This window comes from Clytia hemisphaerica, unplaced genomic scaffold (assembly GCF_902728285.1).
Source record: "Clytia hemisphaerica strain Z4C2 unplaced genomic scaffold, Clytia hemisphaerica genome assembly, whole genome shotgun sequence".
Classification (NCBI taxonomy): domain Eukaryota; kingdom Metazoa; phylum Cnidaria; class Hydrozoa; order Leptothecata; family Clytiidae; genus Clytia; species Clytia hemisphaerica.
Genome location: NW_027103674.1, coordinates 2,499,937 through 2,513,711, shown reverse-complemented (window position 1 = coordinate 2,513,711; position 13,775 = coordinate 2,499,937). Strand labels below are relative to the sequence as shown.

The 13,775-nt window shown below is 34.5% G+C and overlaps 2 protein-coding genes across 3 annotated transcripts in view; both read left to right on the top strand.

The window, feature by feature from the left end:
- LOC136803517 (1-phosphatidylinositol 4,5-bisphosphate phosphodiesterase zeta-1-like) overlaps positions 1-7,571 on the top strand; it is a 59,862-nt gene extending 52,291 nt beyond the window's left edge. For both annotated transcript variants that reach the window (XM_067060259.1, XM_067060258.1), the window contains 4 exons: positions 206-250; positions 1,125-1,212; positions 2,389-2,535; positions 7,108-7,571. In XM_067060259.1, coding sequence (XP_066916360.1) covers positions 206-250; positions 1,125-1,212; positions 2,389-2,535; positions 7,108-7,190 — 363 coding nt within the window. In that variant the 3' untranslated portion in view covers positions 7,191-7,571. The remainder of the gene's footprint in view (positions 1-205; positions 251-1,124; positions 1,213-2,388; positions 2,536-7,107) is intronic.
- Positions 7,572-11,924: 4,353 nt separating this feature from the next.
- LOC136803569 (putative autophagy-related protein 11) lies at positions 11,925-13,130 on the top strand. The gene has a single exon (XM_067060305.1). The coding sequence runs from the start codon at positions 11,925-11,927 to the stop codon at positions 13,128-13,130; it is 1,206 nt and encodes a 401-aa protein (XP_066916406.1).
- The last annotated feature ends 645 nt before the right edge of the window (positions 13,131-13,775 follow it).

Below are 13,775 nucleotides of genomic sequence, written 5' to 3'. Positions count from 1 at the left end.
AATTTCGTTTTTGTGTTTTAGATTGAGCAAGGTTACTTGACGTGCCGCTTACCGACACGTTTGAAACATTTAAGCCTGAAAACGACAAAAAAATAAAGAAAGATGATCCTCATTTATTTACTGCGTACAAAGCTTAATATATGAAGATCCATTTAAACTAAAATCACTAAAATTTATCATTATCCGTTTATTTTATGTCTTTTAGATTATCAGTGGTCATTTTCTACCCAATAAAGTGTCCGGAAAAGATGTAAGTATAATGTTACAAGAAGGGGCGTTTATTTGAAGTCGATTGATTCATTTTTAAACCTTGACTCTTCACTCTAAAGTCTGTCTCAATAAAATATGCAGCAGAGACAAAAAAGGCTGTAAATTTAGATATAATTTGAATGAAATGGCGGTTTGGCGTTTGTTCAGAAGATTATAATGAGTTGGTTGTTATAAAATAGAAAAGATAATAAAAATAGAAAATTAAGATGAAAAATGAAGACGAAAAAAAACAACTCCTTGTAAAAATTTCTTACGATCTTCCTTTTTCATATTGGGAAATCTTCAATCTGTCATCTTCATTTTCCATTTTTTAGATTTCCATTTGGTAACATTTCAATAATAAATATTTCTTAACAAGCACAAAGCCCCCACTCATTCAAATTATATCGAAAGTTTTTGCCTTCTTGTCTCCGCTGCATATTACATTGAGACAGACTTCAGTTAACAACTTACAATTACTTATCAATCAATAGACCTTTCCCGAAACCCACTTAAATATTAACTTCTGTAAAATGTAAATTTTGATTAATCTAATTATCACAGTTCAATTTGTTTTGATCCCTGAAAATTTTGTTCCATTTGGTCTACTAGATAAAAAGATATTTCACTTTCATTTTCTAAAAAGTTCCTCTAAGCTTCTGATAATTTTCCATACCCCGCCTCGTTTTCATGTAAACATGATTTTTTAAACCTTTTTTGTAAAGCAATGAGAAATGCTTTAATTTGAATTTTTTTTGTATGAACTACCTGTTAAAGAAAAAATCTTTTTGAAATTCCAAGTTTAAATTTTGAGATGACGTCATAAAATTGATCACGTGATAGGTTTCGGGAAAGGTCTATTCTTTCTTTTGTAGATTTTAGATCCATACGTTGTACTGAATGTATACGGTATCGAACAAGACGTCACGACGCAATTCACCACCCGCACTGTTTCCAACAACGGTATGTGAGCCGGTTTATTTTTATACTATTGAGGTTGAAGGTTTTATTTTTACATAAGTGTTCCCGTTTCATATCAGGCACATATTTCATATCAGGACAGTATTGTTATATAGTGCTGATATAAGCAAAAAATATTTCTCTTTTCCTCTTTCTGACCAATCTTGCTCCACATTCGTGTCAATCCAATGTGAAAAAGCTTGTGAATTAAAATTGATGAGTAAGCAAACGATATCACTCTTATTTAAAAACAAAACCTTTAAGTATGGCAGGTTAACCACGAAGACGGACGAAAACGGTAATAGTCAAATTATGAAATGTGATTGGTCGAAACTCACTAGACTGTTAAATTTTCGTCCTTCGTCGTGATTTTGATGATTTACTTAACCTCACCACTAAGGCCACATAGGCCTTTTCATAAATTATTTTGAGTGCAACGACTGCCTGGTTTTGAAACTATTACCAAGGTGATTGAATCTCTCGAGTCTTCAAGGGTTATTTTATGAATCTCTAACCCAGACACTAATTAAATATTCAGCGCGCGTGAGAGAAAAGGAAAATAACCGACTAGAAGCTACTTCCAACGCCTTTTTTTCTTCACCTAAAATCGTAAGGAGAGACATACAGATTTCTGTATGTCTGACCCGTGCGGGATTGCATTTGTTTTTCTTTCTGTTTATTGCGTTTTTAGAAATGCTCATTTATTTATATGTTCCCATGTTCAATGTTACTATGAAATATCATTTAGTCAAAAAAGTTGATTGGATTCTCAAAAACCTAAAAAAAAATTTAAAATTAAACAACGTTTTTTGAGGGAAGTAGCTTCTAGTCGTTGAAATTCAGAAAAGAGACGCAACTTCACCCCTTCGATTCTTTTTATTTGGAGCTTGATTTTTTGTATATGGGTCTGTTTTCAACGACTAGTTTACTAGTCTATGTAAGGGTTTGAAAAATCAGAAAATTAAATCTCAGTCCCAATAAGGGTCGGAAAAATAGGAAAATTTTAATTTTTTGTCCCTAAAACAAATATTTTCCAATTTTCCTCTTTTTTTGTCCCGCTAAGGTCCGAGGGTCGAAAGCCGGGTGGCATTCCTCGTCATCCTGTACACCTAGTACCCACCCGGGATTTGAAAACAAAAGGTTATTACTACTTGTTTGATATTAATTTTCAATTTATAGGATTCAATCCGGTCTTCAACGCTACGTTGCAGTTCATATTGAAAGCTCCGGAACTGGCATGTTTCCGATTAACGGTATACGATAAGGATTTCGGAAAAGACGATTTAGTGGCGCAATGTGTTTACCCATTCAAATCTATTCGACAAGGTAAGAAATTTGAAAAATAAGAAAAATAGAAGCAAGCTTCTACGGGGTTGTGTTAATAATTTGTTCGGGATGAGCTACAGTTTACAAGATACTTCACTAATTGGTTATTTAAAGTAATACTGTGTTCTTTATAAAATATAACGAAATTGTTTTATTACAGGTTAACGACCAATCATATCAAATAAGAGCTTGTAAAACTCCAATTTTTCCCAGTAAAAAAAGAAGACCTTATCGGAGTTTTTGATTTTTCTAAATGGCGATGCATTGTGGTATTGTTTCGGGAGTATTACAATAGAAATCTCTTAGGAATTCCTCAAGGGAATTCTATTATAATACTCCCGAAACAATCCCATAATGAATCGCTTTTTTAGAAAAATCAAAAACTCCGATAAGGTCTGTTGTAAAGGGTCTTTTCCTTGGAGAAAACATCTCTTTTTATGGTTCTTAAAACAGTTGATAGTTGGACAGGAAAAAAATTTCGATTTTCAAGGTTGGAAATTACAAGATTTCTTAGTTGGAAAATAGATAAAATCCAATGGAAAATCCAACCTGGAAACTTGGGACACTCTCCAAGGATGGAAAGTTTTTTTTGCAACTGACGTTCAAAAAGTAAAAATCAAGAAGTTTTTCGCTAAATATTTGACGAATTTGCAGTTTAGAGCGCTCAAATATGCATCAAAAGAAGAAGATTGTCACGCTGCTTCTCCTGGTATATTTTTTGTTGCGCAGATCGGAAAATTCGCCCAACAGATCGAGATTTGCTGCTTCGAAAAATAACAACAAACATAGATTTTGTGCACCGATTCGCTTGTATGCCAACCATATTGCTTCGTTCCAGCTTAACATCTCAGGTACCGATATCCTTTTGTCAGGCGATATTGAATCCAATCCTGGGCCATCTCTATGTACTTTGTGTGCCAAAACAGTACGCAAAAACAGTAAACTTGTGACCTGCTGTCACCGCCAACAAAAGACCCATCTTCGATGCGTCGACCCGAAGCGCAATTCGACAATCACTGGTTGGATGTGTTCCCAATGCCATCTGTATTACCATTCTGCAACGTACGAGATCTTTCGCTTATTGATCAAGAGATCCAACAAGAACAATTCCAAGATCTACAATTCGAAAAACTCAATGAAAATAGACATTTGTTTAGCATCGCTCACATCAATACACAGTCCATGGTATCCACGTTCGATGAATTTGTGCTCTTGGTTAATAAATACAAATTCGATGCGGTAACACTCACCGAAACCTGGCTAAAAGACAATCCTTTCTTGCTTGATTATGTTAAAATTGAAGGTTACAAACTTTATTATCATAACCGAGACAACAGGCGTGGTGGCGGTGTCGGCATATACATCAAAGATGACATCAAGCACAAAATACGCAAAGATATCACCAACATCAACCAAGCCCTCGAACATCTATGGGTTGAAATTGAAGGAAAAAACAAATATTCTAAACTACTCCTCAATGTTGCGTATCAACCGAACTTCACGAACCAAGAAAAAGCGGATTGGCTTGAAAGCTTCGACAGAATCGTTGGAACAGCTATTCTTGACTGGACGGGAAACGTGGTAATAACGGGTGATTTTAATATCGATCTATTATCGAACTCTCAAATAAAAGATTCGTATCTCGAAACCCTTCGTTCGTTCGACCTCACCCAGCATGTCAAATCTCCATCACGTAAAGGAGTGTCGCTCATTGACCACATTTCGACCAACTCGTCATGCAAAGTCAAATTCTGCGAAGTTCTACCAACACCAGAAATCAGTGATCATGATGCCGTGTTTGCCTGCTTGAACACTCGTGTCGCCCGATTCGAACCACGGTACAAAGTAATACGTGACATGAGAAACTTCAACTTACCTACATACGTAGCTGATGCTTCCACCCTACCGTTCAATCTCGTTTATGCAACCGATTGTACAGATGATAGTCTAAGCACACTCAATCAATTACTCTTTGAGTGCATCGAACGTCACGCACCCTTCAAAAGAATCAAAGTCACTCGTCCGCAAGCACCCTGGATGAAAGACTTACAAATCAACGATCTACAGCAAAGCTGCCACGAGAAGCGCATCGCTGCTCATCGAACTCAATCAGACTCCGACTGGAACGAATTTCGTGACGCTCGCAATGCATTAAAACGAAAGATAAAAAACACTAAAAAGACTTTCTACCGCAGACTTCTTTCATCGAAAAAACCAAAAGAAATCTGGAGGCTGATTCATCGAATTCTCAATCCAACAAAAAGTGTGATAAATATCCAACCATCGGTACTAAATGCACACTACCTATCCACGGCACCAAGAATCCTTGGATCGCAACCAACTTCCACTGAAGAAATCCAACATCTTCTTCGAAATTTCGTCACTGAGGTTGATCAGGAATTTGAGTTTCAACCCGTCACTCATGATCAAGTTGTCAAAGAGATAAAGAATCTTCGAAGTGACTGCTCTGCCGGGTATGACAATCTACCAGTATCGCTGATCAAACCTATCGCCGACCATCTAGCGTCACCACTAACTCACATCATAAACACAGGGATCGCTCAAACCACTTTCCATCAGCAATGGAAAATCGGTAAAGTAACACCGATTTTGTTTCTACAGCATATTTTTTTCATAGAATATAATTATCTTTTTATTTAAATATGATTATTTTTACATAGGACGAATAGCCATTGTAAAATATGGGAGAGCCTGAAAGACAATTAATAAAAAAAATAGAAATAAAAAAAATTTTCCATGGCTTGGAATTTTCAAAAATCCAGGTTTAAAAAAGCCAAAATCCAAGCTAAAAAAAGTTGGAATTTTCAAAAATCCAGGTTGAAAAAGCCAAAATCCAAAAAGTGATGACAGAGATGTGGAAATAGAGATCTTAAACAAGTTTATTGTTTTTGTGAACAGTCACTCGCTAGTCTAGGCTCGATGGCTCCCGGTCAATCTCTCGTAATTGTTCGCACAGATACATGGTTGATCTTAGATCACTCACACAGCTCAGCAGGGCACCATTTGAAACTATTACACAAACCTTATGTGCTTCACTGTGTGAACTCACTGCGATTGACCGAGGCCGCTCCGAAGGGACGCCTCACCTGACGGAAACTTACAGCTTGACTGCTCACATTATAGCTTAATATCTAGGTTAGCTATACATCAAAACAGTTCTGCGCGAAAAATCGCTTGTGGTTTTCTCAAAGGACATGCGCAGAAAATGGTAAGTACAAAAATGTAATTTCCACATGGATTTTTAACGTTTTTCCAAACTGTTTGGAGAAACACAAATTTCCAACCCAAAAAGTCTAGTTTTCCAAGAAAGAGTCTCAATTTCACAAAAATGTAATATCCACATGGATTTTTAACGTTTTCCAAGCTGTTTGGAGAAACGCAAATTTCCAACCCAAAAAGTCTAGTTTTCCAATCGAAAGAGTTTCAATTTCACAAAAATGTAATATCCACATGGATTTTTAACGTTTTCCAAACTGTTTGGGAGAAACACAAATTACCGACCCAAAAAGTCTAGTTTTTCAACCCGAGGTATCAAATTTACAAAAATATGTATTTTCACATCGATTTTTGACCTTTTTTCAATTCCCAAACTGTTTGTAAAATAAAAATTTCCCACCCAAAAAGTCATTTCTACATTGGTTTTTTTTTCACTTGATTTTTCAAGGGCATTGGTTTATTCTACAAAACCTATGGGTAATTTACGTTTTCCAAATCAGCTTAAGGTAATCGTTCAAATTTCCAACCTTTAATTATAAAACCAAAATTTCCAACCCAAAAATATTGAATTTCCAACCTTGGAAATCGAAAAATTTTTCCAGTGTTGGTCGTATTCACTTAAAGGTATATTTGACAGGGTCCATTTTTCGAAATGTTCGCCGCAATTCAGAGTAAAAAAAGTTCGAGTAAACTGGGGCTTGAAAAAGTTATAAAATTTTGATAACTAGGGGGCTAATTGCCGGGGGGGGGGTGGAAATTGTACTTCTGAAAACACAATATTAAGGTAAAAGAAAATATTTATAGAAAAACAATAAATGGGGAAGGAGTGTTGATAAATTTTCAAAGAATTAACATTAACAAGAGGGGAGTATGTATATTTGGAACCTAAAAGTAAGAACATACACGTGGTTTGTGTAAACCAAAATATTTCTCAGGATTGAAAGATTTCTTCCAAAAAATGAATTTCTTTTACGGTCTGACCCAACTTTTTTTATCAAATACCTCAAAGGAAGAAATTTGGCGGGAATTTAATTTGGTGGGAATTTAATTTGGCGTTTGCTGAAAAATTTATGGCGGATGGCCGAAAAAGTTTTTTAGAGGGAATTTAAATTGGCGGGAATTTAATTTGGCGTTTGCTGAAAAATTTATTCTTAAAATGGCGTAAAAACAGCAAAAAAAATGCAAAAACACCTTTCAAAAAGTTTAATTTGGCGGATGGCGGGAACTTAATTTGGTGGATTCTGGCTAAATCCGCCAAATTTTCTTCCCGCCAAAATTTCTTCCTTTAAGGTAGGCACTTAACAAGAAATGATAGTATACTTTTTAATGTTTTAGGTTTTCGAAGGATTAAATTGGACACACGAGTCGGGGAAAGTGTCAATGAAGCATGTATCTTGGCGAATATCAAGCTGGTGTAAAACTTGATGTAAAACCTGATGTTACAGATGTCGGTTATTTGCAGGTTTATATTATCTGTCCATGAGATGAGGTTATAAATCATAGCTTGATGCCAACATTAAAACTTGCGTTGGTTTAGTAACATAAAGATATGGAAACTATATAATAGACCATATCGGCCAATATAGCCAAAATTAGGTGGTTTTAAAGTACTTATATACCAGAATCTATTACAAAGTTTTCATAATACTGATTGTATATAAATATTTGACTTCTATCAATTTTTTTGGTATAAAAAATCAAACAAGTGGCATTTTTTATAGATTTTTTATGATATATTACCGTGGCTGATTTTAGTTTATTTGCTTTTATCATCAACATGAAAAATACGAGCAATTTGATTGGCTAAAATAGCGTTCATAAATGCATGCATGTATTTCAAAGTAATCACAGTTATCACCCTTTTACTAGTACAATACAGGATATATTGCCTAAAGGCTCGGAAAAATAGGATAGTCCTCCACTTGCTAGTAAAGGTAGAGCTTTCTGTTACATGAAAACACGAAAAAGAAGAAAACAGAGGCAAGTTCATTTTCCAAGAAAACATGGTTGGTCATGATAATGCATGCAAACTTGTTCATGGACTCTGGTGTAATCTTTGGATGTTTTAAACGGTTTTAGATCTTGTAAGGCTGCTTTTTATTAATTTCTGTTTTGCTGCCCTGGGTTGGCTAAGAAAAAACATCAAAACATCAGCCACATTAAGAAAGGCTCCTTTCCAGCGGCGGTTTTGTTTAGAAATGAACTGGCCAATCAGATGCACTTTCATATGCAGGGATAAATATTCCCCTTCTCGCTGACTTTATAGAAAAATTTATAGAAAATTAACTGTAGCAGAAAAATTGATGATTTTTCACAACTTTGTTTTATTTTATAGTATTTCTAGAAAATTAGTAAAAAAAGATATCAAAATGCGTAAAATTTAAAATAACAACATGTTTTTTATAACAACAAATTCCATACTAATTAAAAATAGTCAAGTAAAATTTTGAATCGGAATAATCAGACTTCTAAAAAAAAATAAAGAGTAGTGTTGTGCCCACTTTTGTAATAATTGCGCCAATTCGTAATACCTGCGCTAATTTGTAATATCCGATTTGCGCAGAAATGTATTATTTCCCTGCACTTTTTTGTGATTTGGAATTTTTTTGTATATCGAGTGCATATTCTAGTTTTTTCAGGCAGAAATCAACCTTGAAAATAAAAACCTGTCCCTATAACCGTCGTTTTGGATAAGATTCCACTTCTAACATTAAAGTTCAACTACCATTGCCATTCAATGAGAAGTTGAAAAAATGAGCTTCATAAAAAAGGTTTCGGGTAAGTTATGGCATGTCTCGAAATTTGAAAATCAACATAATTTTTCGATCGTATTAGCCGACATGAAAATGACCAAACAAATGACTGAAAATGAAGAGTACTATGATGTAGTTTCTAACCTGATGCGTAACCTAATTGTTTTTTCGCTCATTTTCGCGACAAACCGCAAAAACTGATTATAACGTTATAATCGACCACGTCATAAAAACTAAAAATTGAATCTCTGAAGACTGGTTCATCCCATTCCCTTTAAACGTTAACCAAAGATATATCTCACCGAAGTCATCTTCCGTCGAATAGTGCGATTTAAGAGGCAGTTTTCTTAGTAGATTTTTCGTACTTTTAAGAAAAAAAACTTTTCCAATCTCATGCTGAAACAGCGGAAATTTCCCGGAAAAGTCACTAGAAACTTAGTCCAGGAAGTAGAATCTTTCCTAAACGACGGTAATAAACTGTACCTACTAACCTGTTTACAAGTCGTGTTTCATTTTTCGTGCGCGGCGTTTCTTTCTTATCTCCCTCAACTTCTTGCGCTCCTCAATAGCACCCAGATAACCAATCTCCGCCAAGTGGGCGCCTCGTTGTCGCCCTAACGCCCAATCCCGATTGAAAACATGGATATTAGATTGATAGATATGGTTATACTTCGCTAGAATGGTTTGTGAGATTTGTAGAATATCGCCTTCAGGTTTGACCGGGAATGCTTGGTTCTCTTCATTCCAGAGCTTTTCAAAATCCATCAGCCTCTCTTTGAAGATTTTATCATCGTACGGTTTCTTTGAAGCGTAACACTCGAGAAGATATTTAGTAAACGAGGCCCATCTTTGCATGTAATAAGAACTGATCAGCCCCGCCCAATTCTTATTGGCGTAATCTTCGATCTGCCCGTTAGGTCCCCATAACGTGATCTGGTTACGGGCGTTGAATTCGAGGTTTTTCTTTTCCGCTACATCGGCGCCGTACTTTTTGGCACTTTCAATCCAGTTACCAAGCAACGAATAACGATCAGCGGCGAGGACTTGATCCATGTCTTTTAGCCCTTCAATAAGAGCGTTGCTATTAGATACCATTTCAATGTAATTCCTTTTTTGATAAGCATCAATGAACATTGCATATGTACCAGGAAGCAAATCTTCAATGAAGGTACTTGCAATTTTCGCCAAATCATGCCTGAAATGAAAATGACATTTCAAAGAAAATTGAATCTATACACAAGACAAAACAAAATTTCGCATAACGTGTCTCCCTTCTCCCATGGTCTGCTAAGAAAGCCCGCTAAAGGTCATAATATTTGAGAAAAAAGGGAAATTTCCAAGGAAGTTTTGAAACCACAGCACAATCGATTTGTAAGTGCTTTGAAGGGTAGAGTTTTAACTCTAGAGGATCCAAAATTTCAAAAATCCAATAAGGCTCAGAATATAGCCGCCCAAATTGAAATATTCGATTAAATTAAAAAGACAGCCCAAAATCGACTTTCTCGCCGGAACTTTAAATCTTGAAAAACGTTAAAATAACCATAATCCCATATCCATATTTCAACCATGATTGTAGTACCTTATTGAGAGAGGAAATTTTGGCGGGAATCTAATATGGCAGACGAAGGATAATTTTGGCTATTAAATAATGAAAAACCTGTTTTAAGGCCTGAAATAAAAGAGGGAATAAGTAAAATAAATCTTAATTTGGCGGTTGAAGTAAAATATTAATTTTGGCGGGAACTTAATTTGGCCGATTTGGGCTAAATTCTCCAAATTCTCTTTCAAATTTTTTCGAGTAAAGAAATCGGGAAGTCGGAAAAGATTTCGCGGTAAACCCTCAAATAATATTCAACGAGAATGGCAATCTTTTTCCAAGATATTCGGCACCCGTCTGATTGAGTTTTTTGTTTAAAAATTTTATTAGATGAATGGGGGATGATGGTGACTAAAGATTAAAATAGCTTGCTGAGAAAAAAGGCTAAAAATATTTAAGATGTGGTGCTCGAGTCCTAAGCAACGCAATGTCATAGGAAAAGGTCGGACTGAACACAATATACTCTTTTTTTATAAGAACAATTTTTAAAAACAATGAGGCAAAAAGTGTTGAAAAATAAGAACAATTTGAGAACAATGTTGAGCTTGAAATGTCTGAACTTTTGGTAAATTGATAAATTCAGGGTTAAAGTAATAAATATAGAGTACAACGCCTAAAATGCGTATAAATAAGAACACAAATTTGTGACTAAAAGTGGCAAAATGAATTAGAACAACCGAAGCCTAAATAAACAAAAAATCTAACTAATGGTTCTTATAAAAAAAAGGTATATGTAAATATTTGGAGTGCCAATTAGAGAGTTTGTTTTCCAACCATCCTTGAACCCTATGGTAATATACGCTTTTTTATAAGAATGCTGTTTTTTTTATTTCATGATGGTACAGTATTCTTTTTTGGGTAAGTCATCCTGAAACATTCTTACGGTATATTCTTAGGTTAGGATCCAAACCAGTCTCTACTTGCATATACCTCGAGCAAAGATTTGACATTTTTGTGAATACTTTTAGCATAGCTGGGGGATAATTTGCAATTTACAGGTAAAATGGTCTAAAAATTGACATTCTTAGGTTCATATTAGGTATTAGGTTCTTAGCATCTTCTTTTTTCTTTTTGCCAAATTCATCATGAATATCTTTTAAAAAAAGGTGTATATGAAATCCGATACGATTGTGAAATGTTTTGAATCCTGAGTGCATTTTTAACTTGTTTTGATATTTTATTTGAATGCAGTGTATGATATTGACAATAGTGTGTCTTATGTGTGTATCAATATGTTTTTTTTGCATTTTAATGTGAGGCGTTCAAACTTCCACGAAAAAAAGAGTTTTTTTTTGCGTTTTTGGCTTATTCGCAAAGTTAGATTCTCAACTTCCAATAGAATGATTTTTTAAACTTTAAACTTGCAAAAAATCTTTGAATTTGTCGTTGAATTATTGTAATTTATAAAATTGTAACAAATATTTAATGTTAAGTAAAGAATATAGCATCAGACTTGTTAATCACATGTCAATTTTCTTAAAGGGATAAGTGATTAATTGAGGTTTTTGGTTTGCCTTCTAGGCTCTATAGTTTTTAGTAAAATCTTCAGTTCTTTTCATTTGTCTAACTATTTTCGGAATTCGAAATTATTGATATTCGCTAGAACGGTTCTTTAAAGTTCTCTTGTTTTCTTGCTAAAGTGAAACATTGTTCCATTTGATATCTCATATTTTGAAAATAGTTAAACTAGAATAGTTTTCTAGCGAATTTCCCACAGTGCTGTAGCATATAGAAGGATACGAGACAAACATCTTAGGCTAAAAGGTTTTTTAAATTTTGTTTTCAATAGGACAAAATAAAAAATGAATGAAGCACATAGCTCAGCTGATCGTGAACGAACAATCCACGAAGAAAACCGAAAACTGAAGCAAGAAAATGCTGAATTAAGAGCCAAATATGAAAAAGAGACTTTGGAAAACAAAATCAAAATTCTTGAGATGCAGAACGAGATACAAACACTCAAACATGGCAATGAAATTGCTAAATTGAAGGCGAAACAGGAGAAAAACGAAGAGAAGGTCGTTGTAAGCTTGACTGAAAATGCTTTGAAAGAAGAAAACCAAGCTCTCAAAAACGAGATACAAACACACAAACATCAAAATGAAATTGCTAAATTGAAGGCGCAGCAGGAAAACAAATGTAATGGAAGTCAAATGGCAAAAGAAATCGAAACACTCAAAATTCAGAATCAAGCTTTCGAGAAAACAGTCGCTGAAGCTGATCTGATAAATGAATTCGAAGACCTTAAACAGGAAATGGGCGGCTTGAAAGCCCAAAATGGCAAATTGGAAAATGACTTTCAAACCCTTGAAAATGAGATGGGCGGCTTGGAAGCTCAAAATGGTAAATTAGAAAAGGAAGTTCAAGCCCTTAAAAATGGAATAGAAGGCTTGAAAGTTGAGTTGAAAGATCAAACCCAAACTCAAAAAGGCAAGCTGGAAAATGAATTGCAAGCCCTGAGAAATGATTTTGAACATTTGAAAACAGAAGTTAATCAAAAACAAGAAACTGAAGGTGCTCAAAAAGCTGTGCAAGAAAAAGTCCAGAAGCCTTTGGGCAAAATACCTGAGCGGTTTTTCAAAGGAGCAGAAAAGTTTTTGTCGAATCACAATACAGGGAGAGGAGATTTTATCGGTGAAAATTACAAATTGTGGTATGAAGATATGTCAGGTTTGATGGAGAATCGTAAACAATATGCAAATCAAAAGTTTGTTTTGATTCGTAAAGACGTGAAAAGGTTGTATCGCAGAGAATTGTTTTTTGGTCCAAAGGCAAAAGACGTTAAACACAATGAAGAAGATTGTGATCTAATAGTTGAAGGATTGGAAAAAAGATTACCGAACAATGCAAATGTGTTTCTTCTTCATCCAAATGATTCGAAGAAGTGTTCGAAGATGAAATTTCACGGAAATTACCATAAGGTTAATTGGTGGATATATGAAAACGTTTCTCAAGATTATTATTTTGGTGGAGAATACTCTGTTATTATGCTTGCCCAATTTGAGTAAAGAAGGACGTACCTTTTTCACATAAGATAATCCCTGGGGTTATGCAAGACCTAAGACTTTTTGACTTAGATTTGACAAACGAGAAAAATAAAGTACATCGATATCACGGAAATAATGGTTTTACATTGATGGAAAGGTGCAAACATTTTATTTCAAGACTAAATTTCATTTCAAGACAAAATTTCATAATTTTTCCAAAATCCAGATAATATATTTTATGAGAATATTTATGATAAAATTGGCAAAAAAAATAAGAATAAGGTAAGAATACCATCATCATGGATCTTAGCCTAAGAATGCCATGAACATCGGTATTTTTTAGTCGGTATATGTTACACTTTTGAAAAAAACGTGCATTTTTGCAAATGCAAAATGCAAAATTCTTAAAAAGGCTGCAAAGAAACTGACGTCTTTAAGGGTGAGAGAATACTGCCGCTGAGCAGTATTTTTCGTTTGATTTGTTTTATGTTCCTTTTGTATTATAGCATTTTCATTTTCTCTAGGTTAATCGGTTCATAATTATATTTTAAATCTCGCTTTTGTTGTGTATTTTGTTTTGTCTTAGAAATTATACATCATTTGTTTGTTACTCCCGTGAGAGTTTTTGTCTATTTGTTCTTATAAGGCGAGACCAATTTAATTTGT

What these genes read in the sequence shown, in the direction of transcription:
- LOC136803569 (XM_067060305.1), top strand. Translation starts at nt 11,925, where the DNA reads ATGAATGAAGCACATAGCTCAGCTGATCGTGAACGAACAATCCACGAA.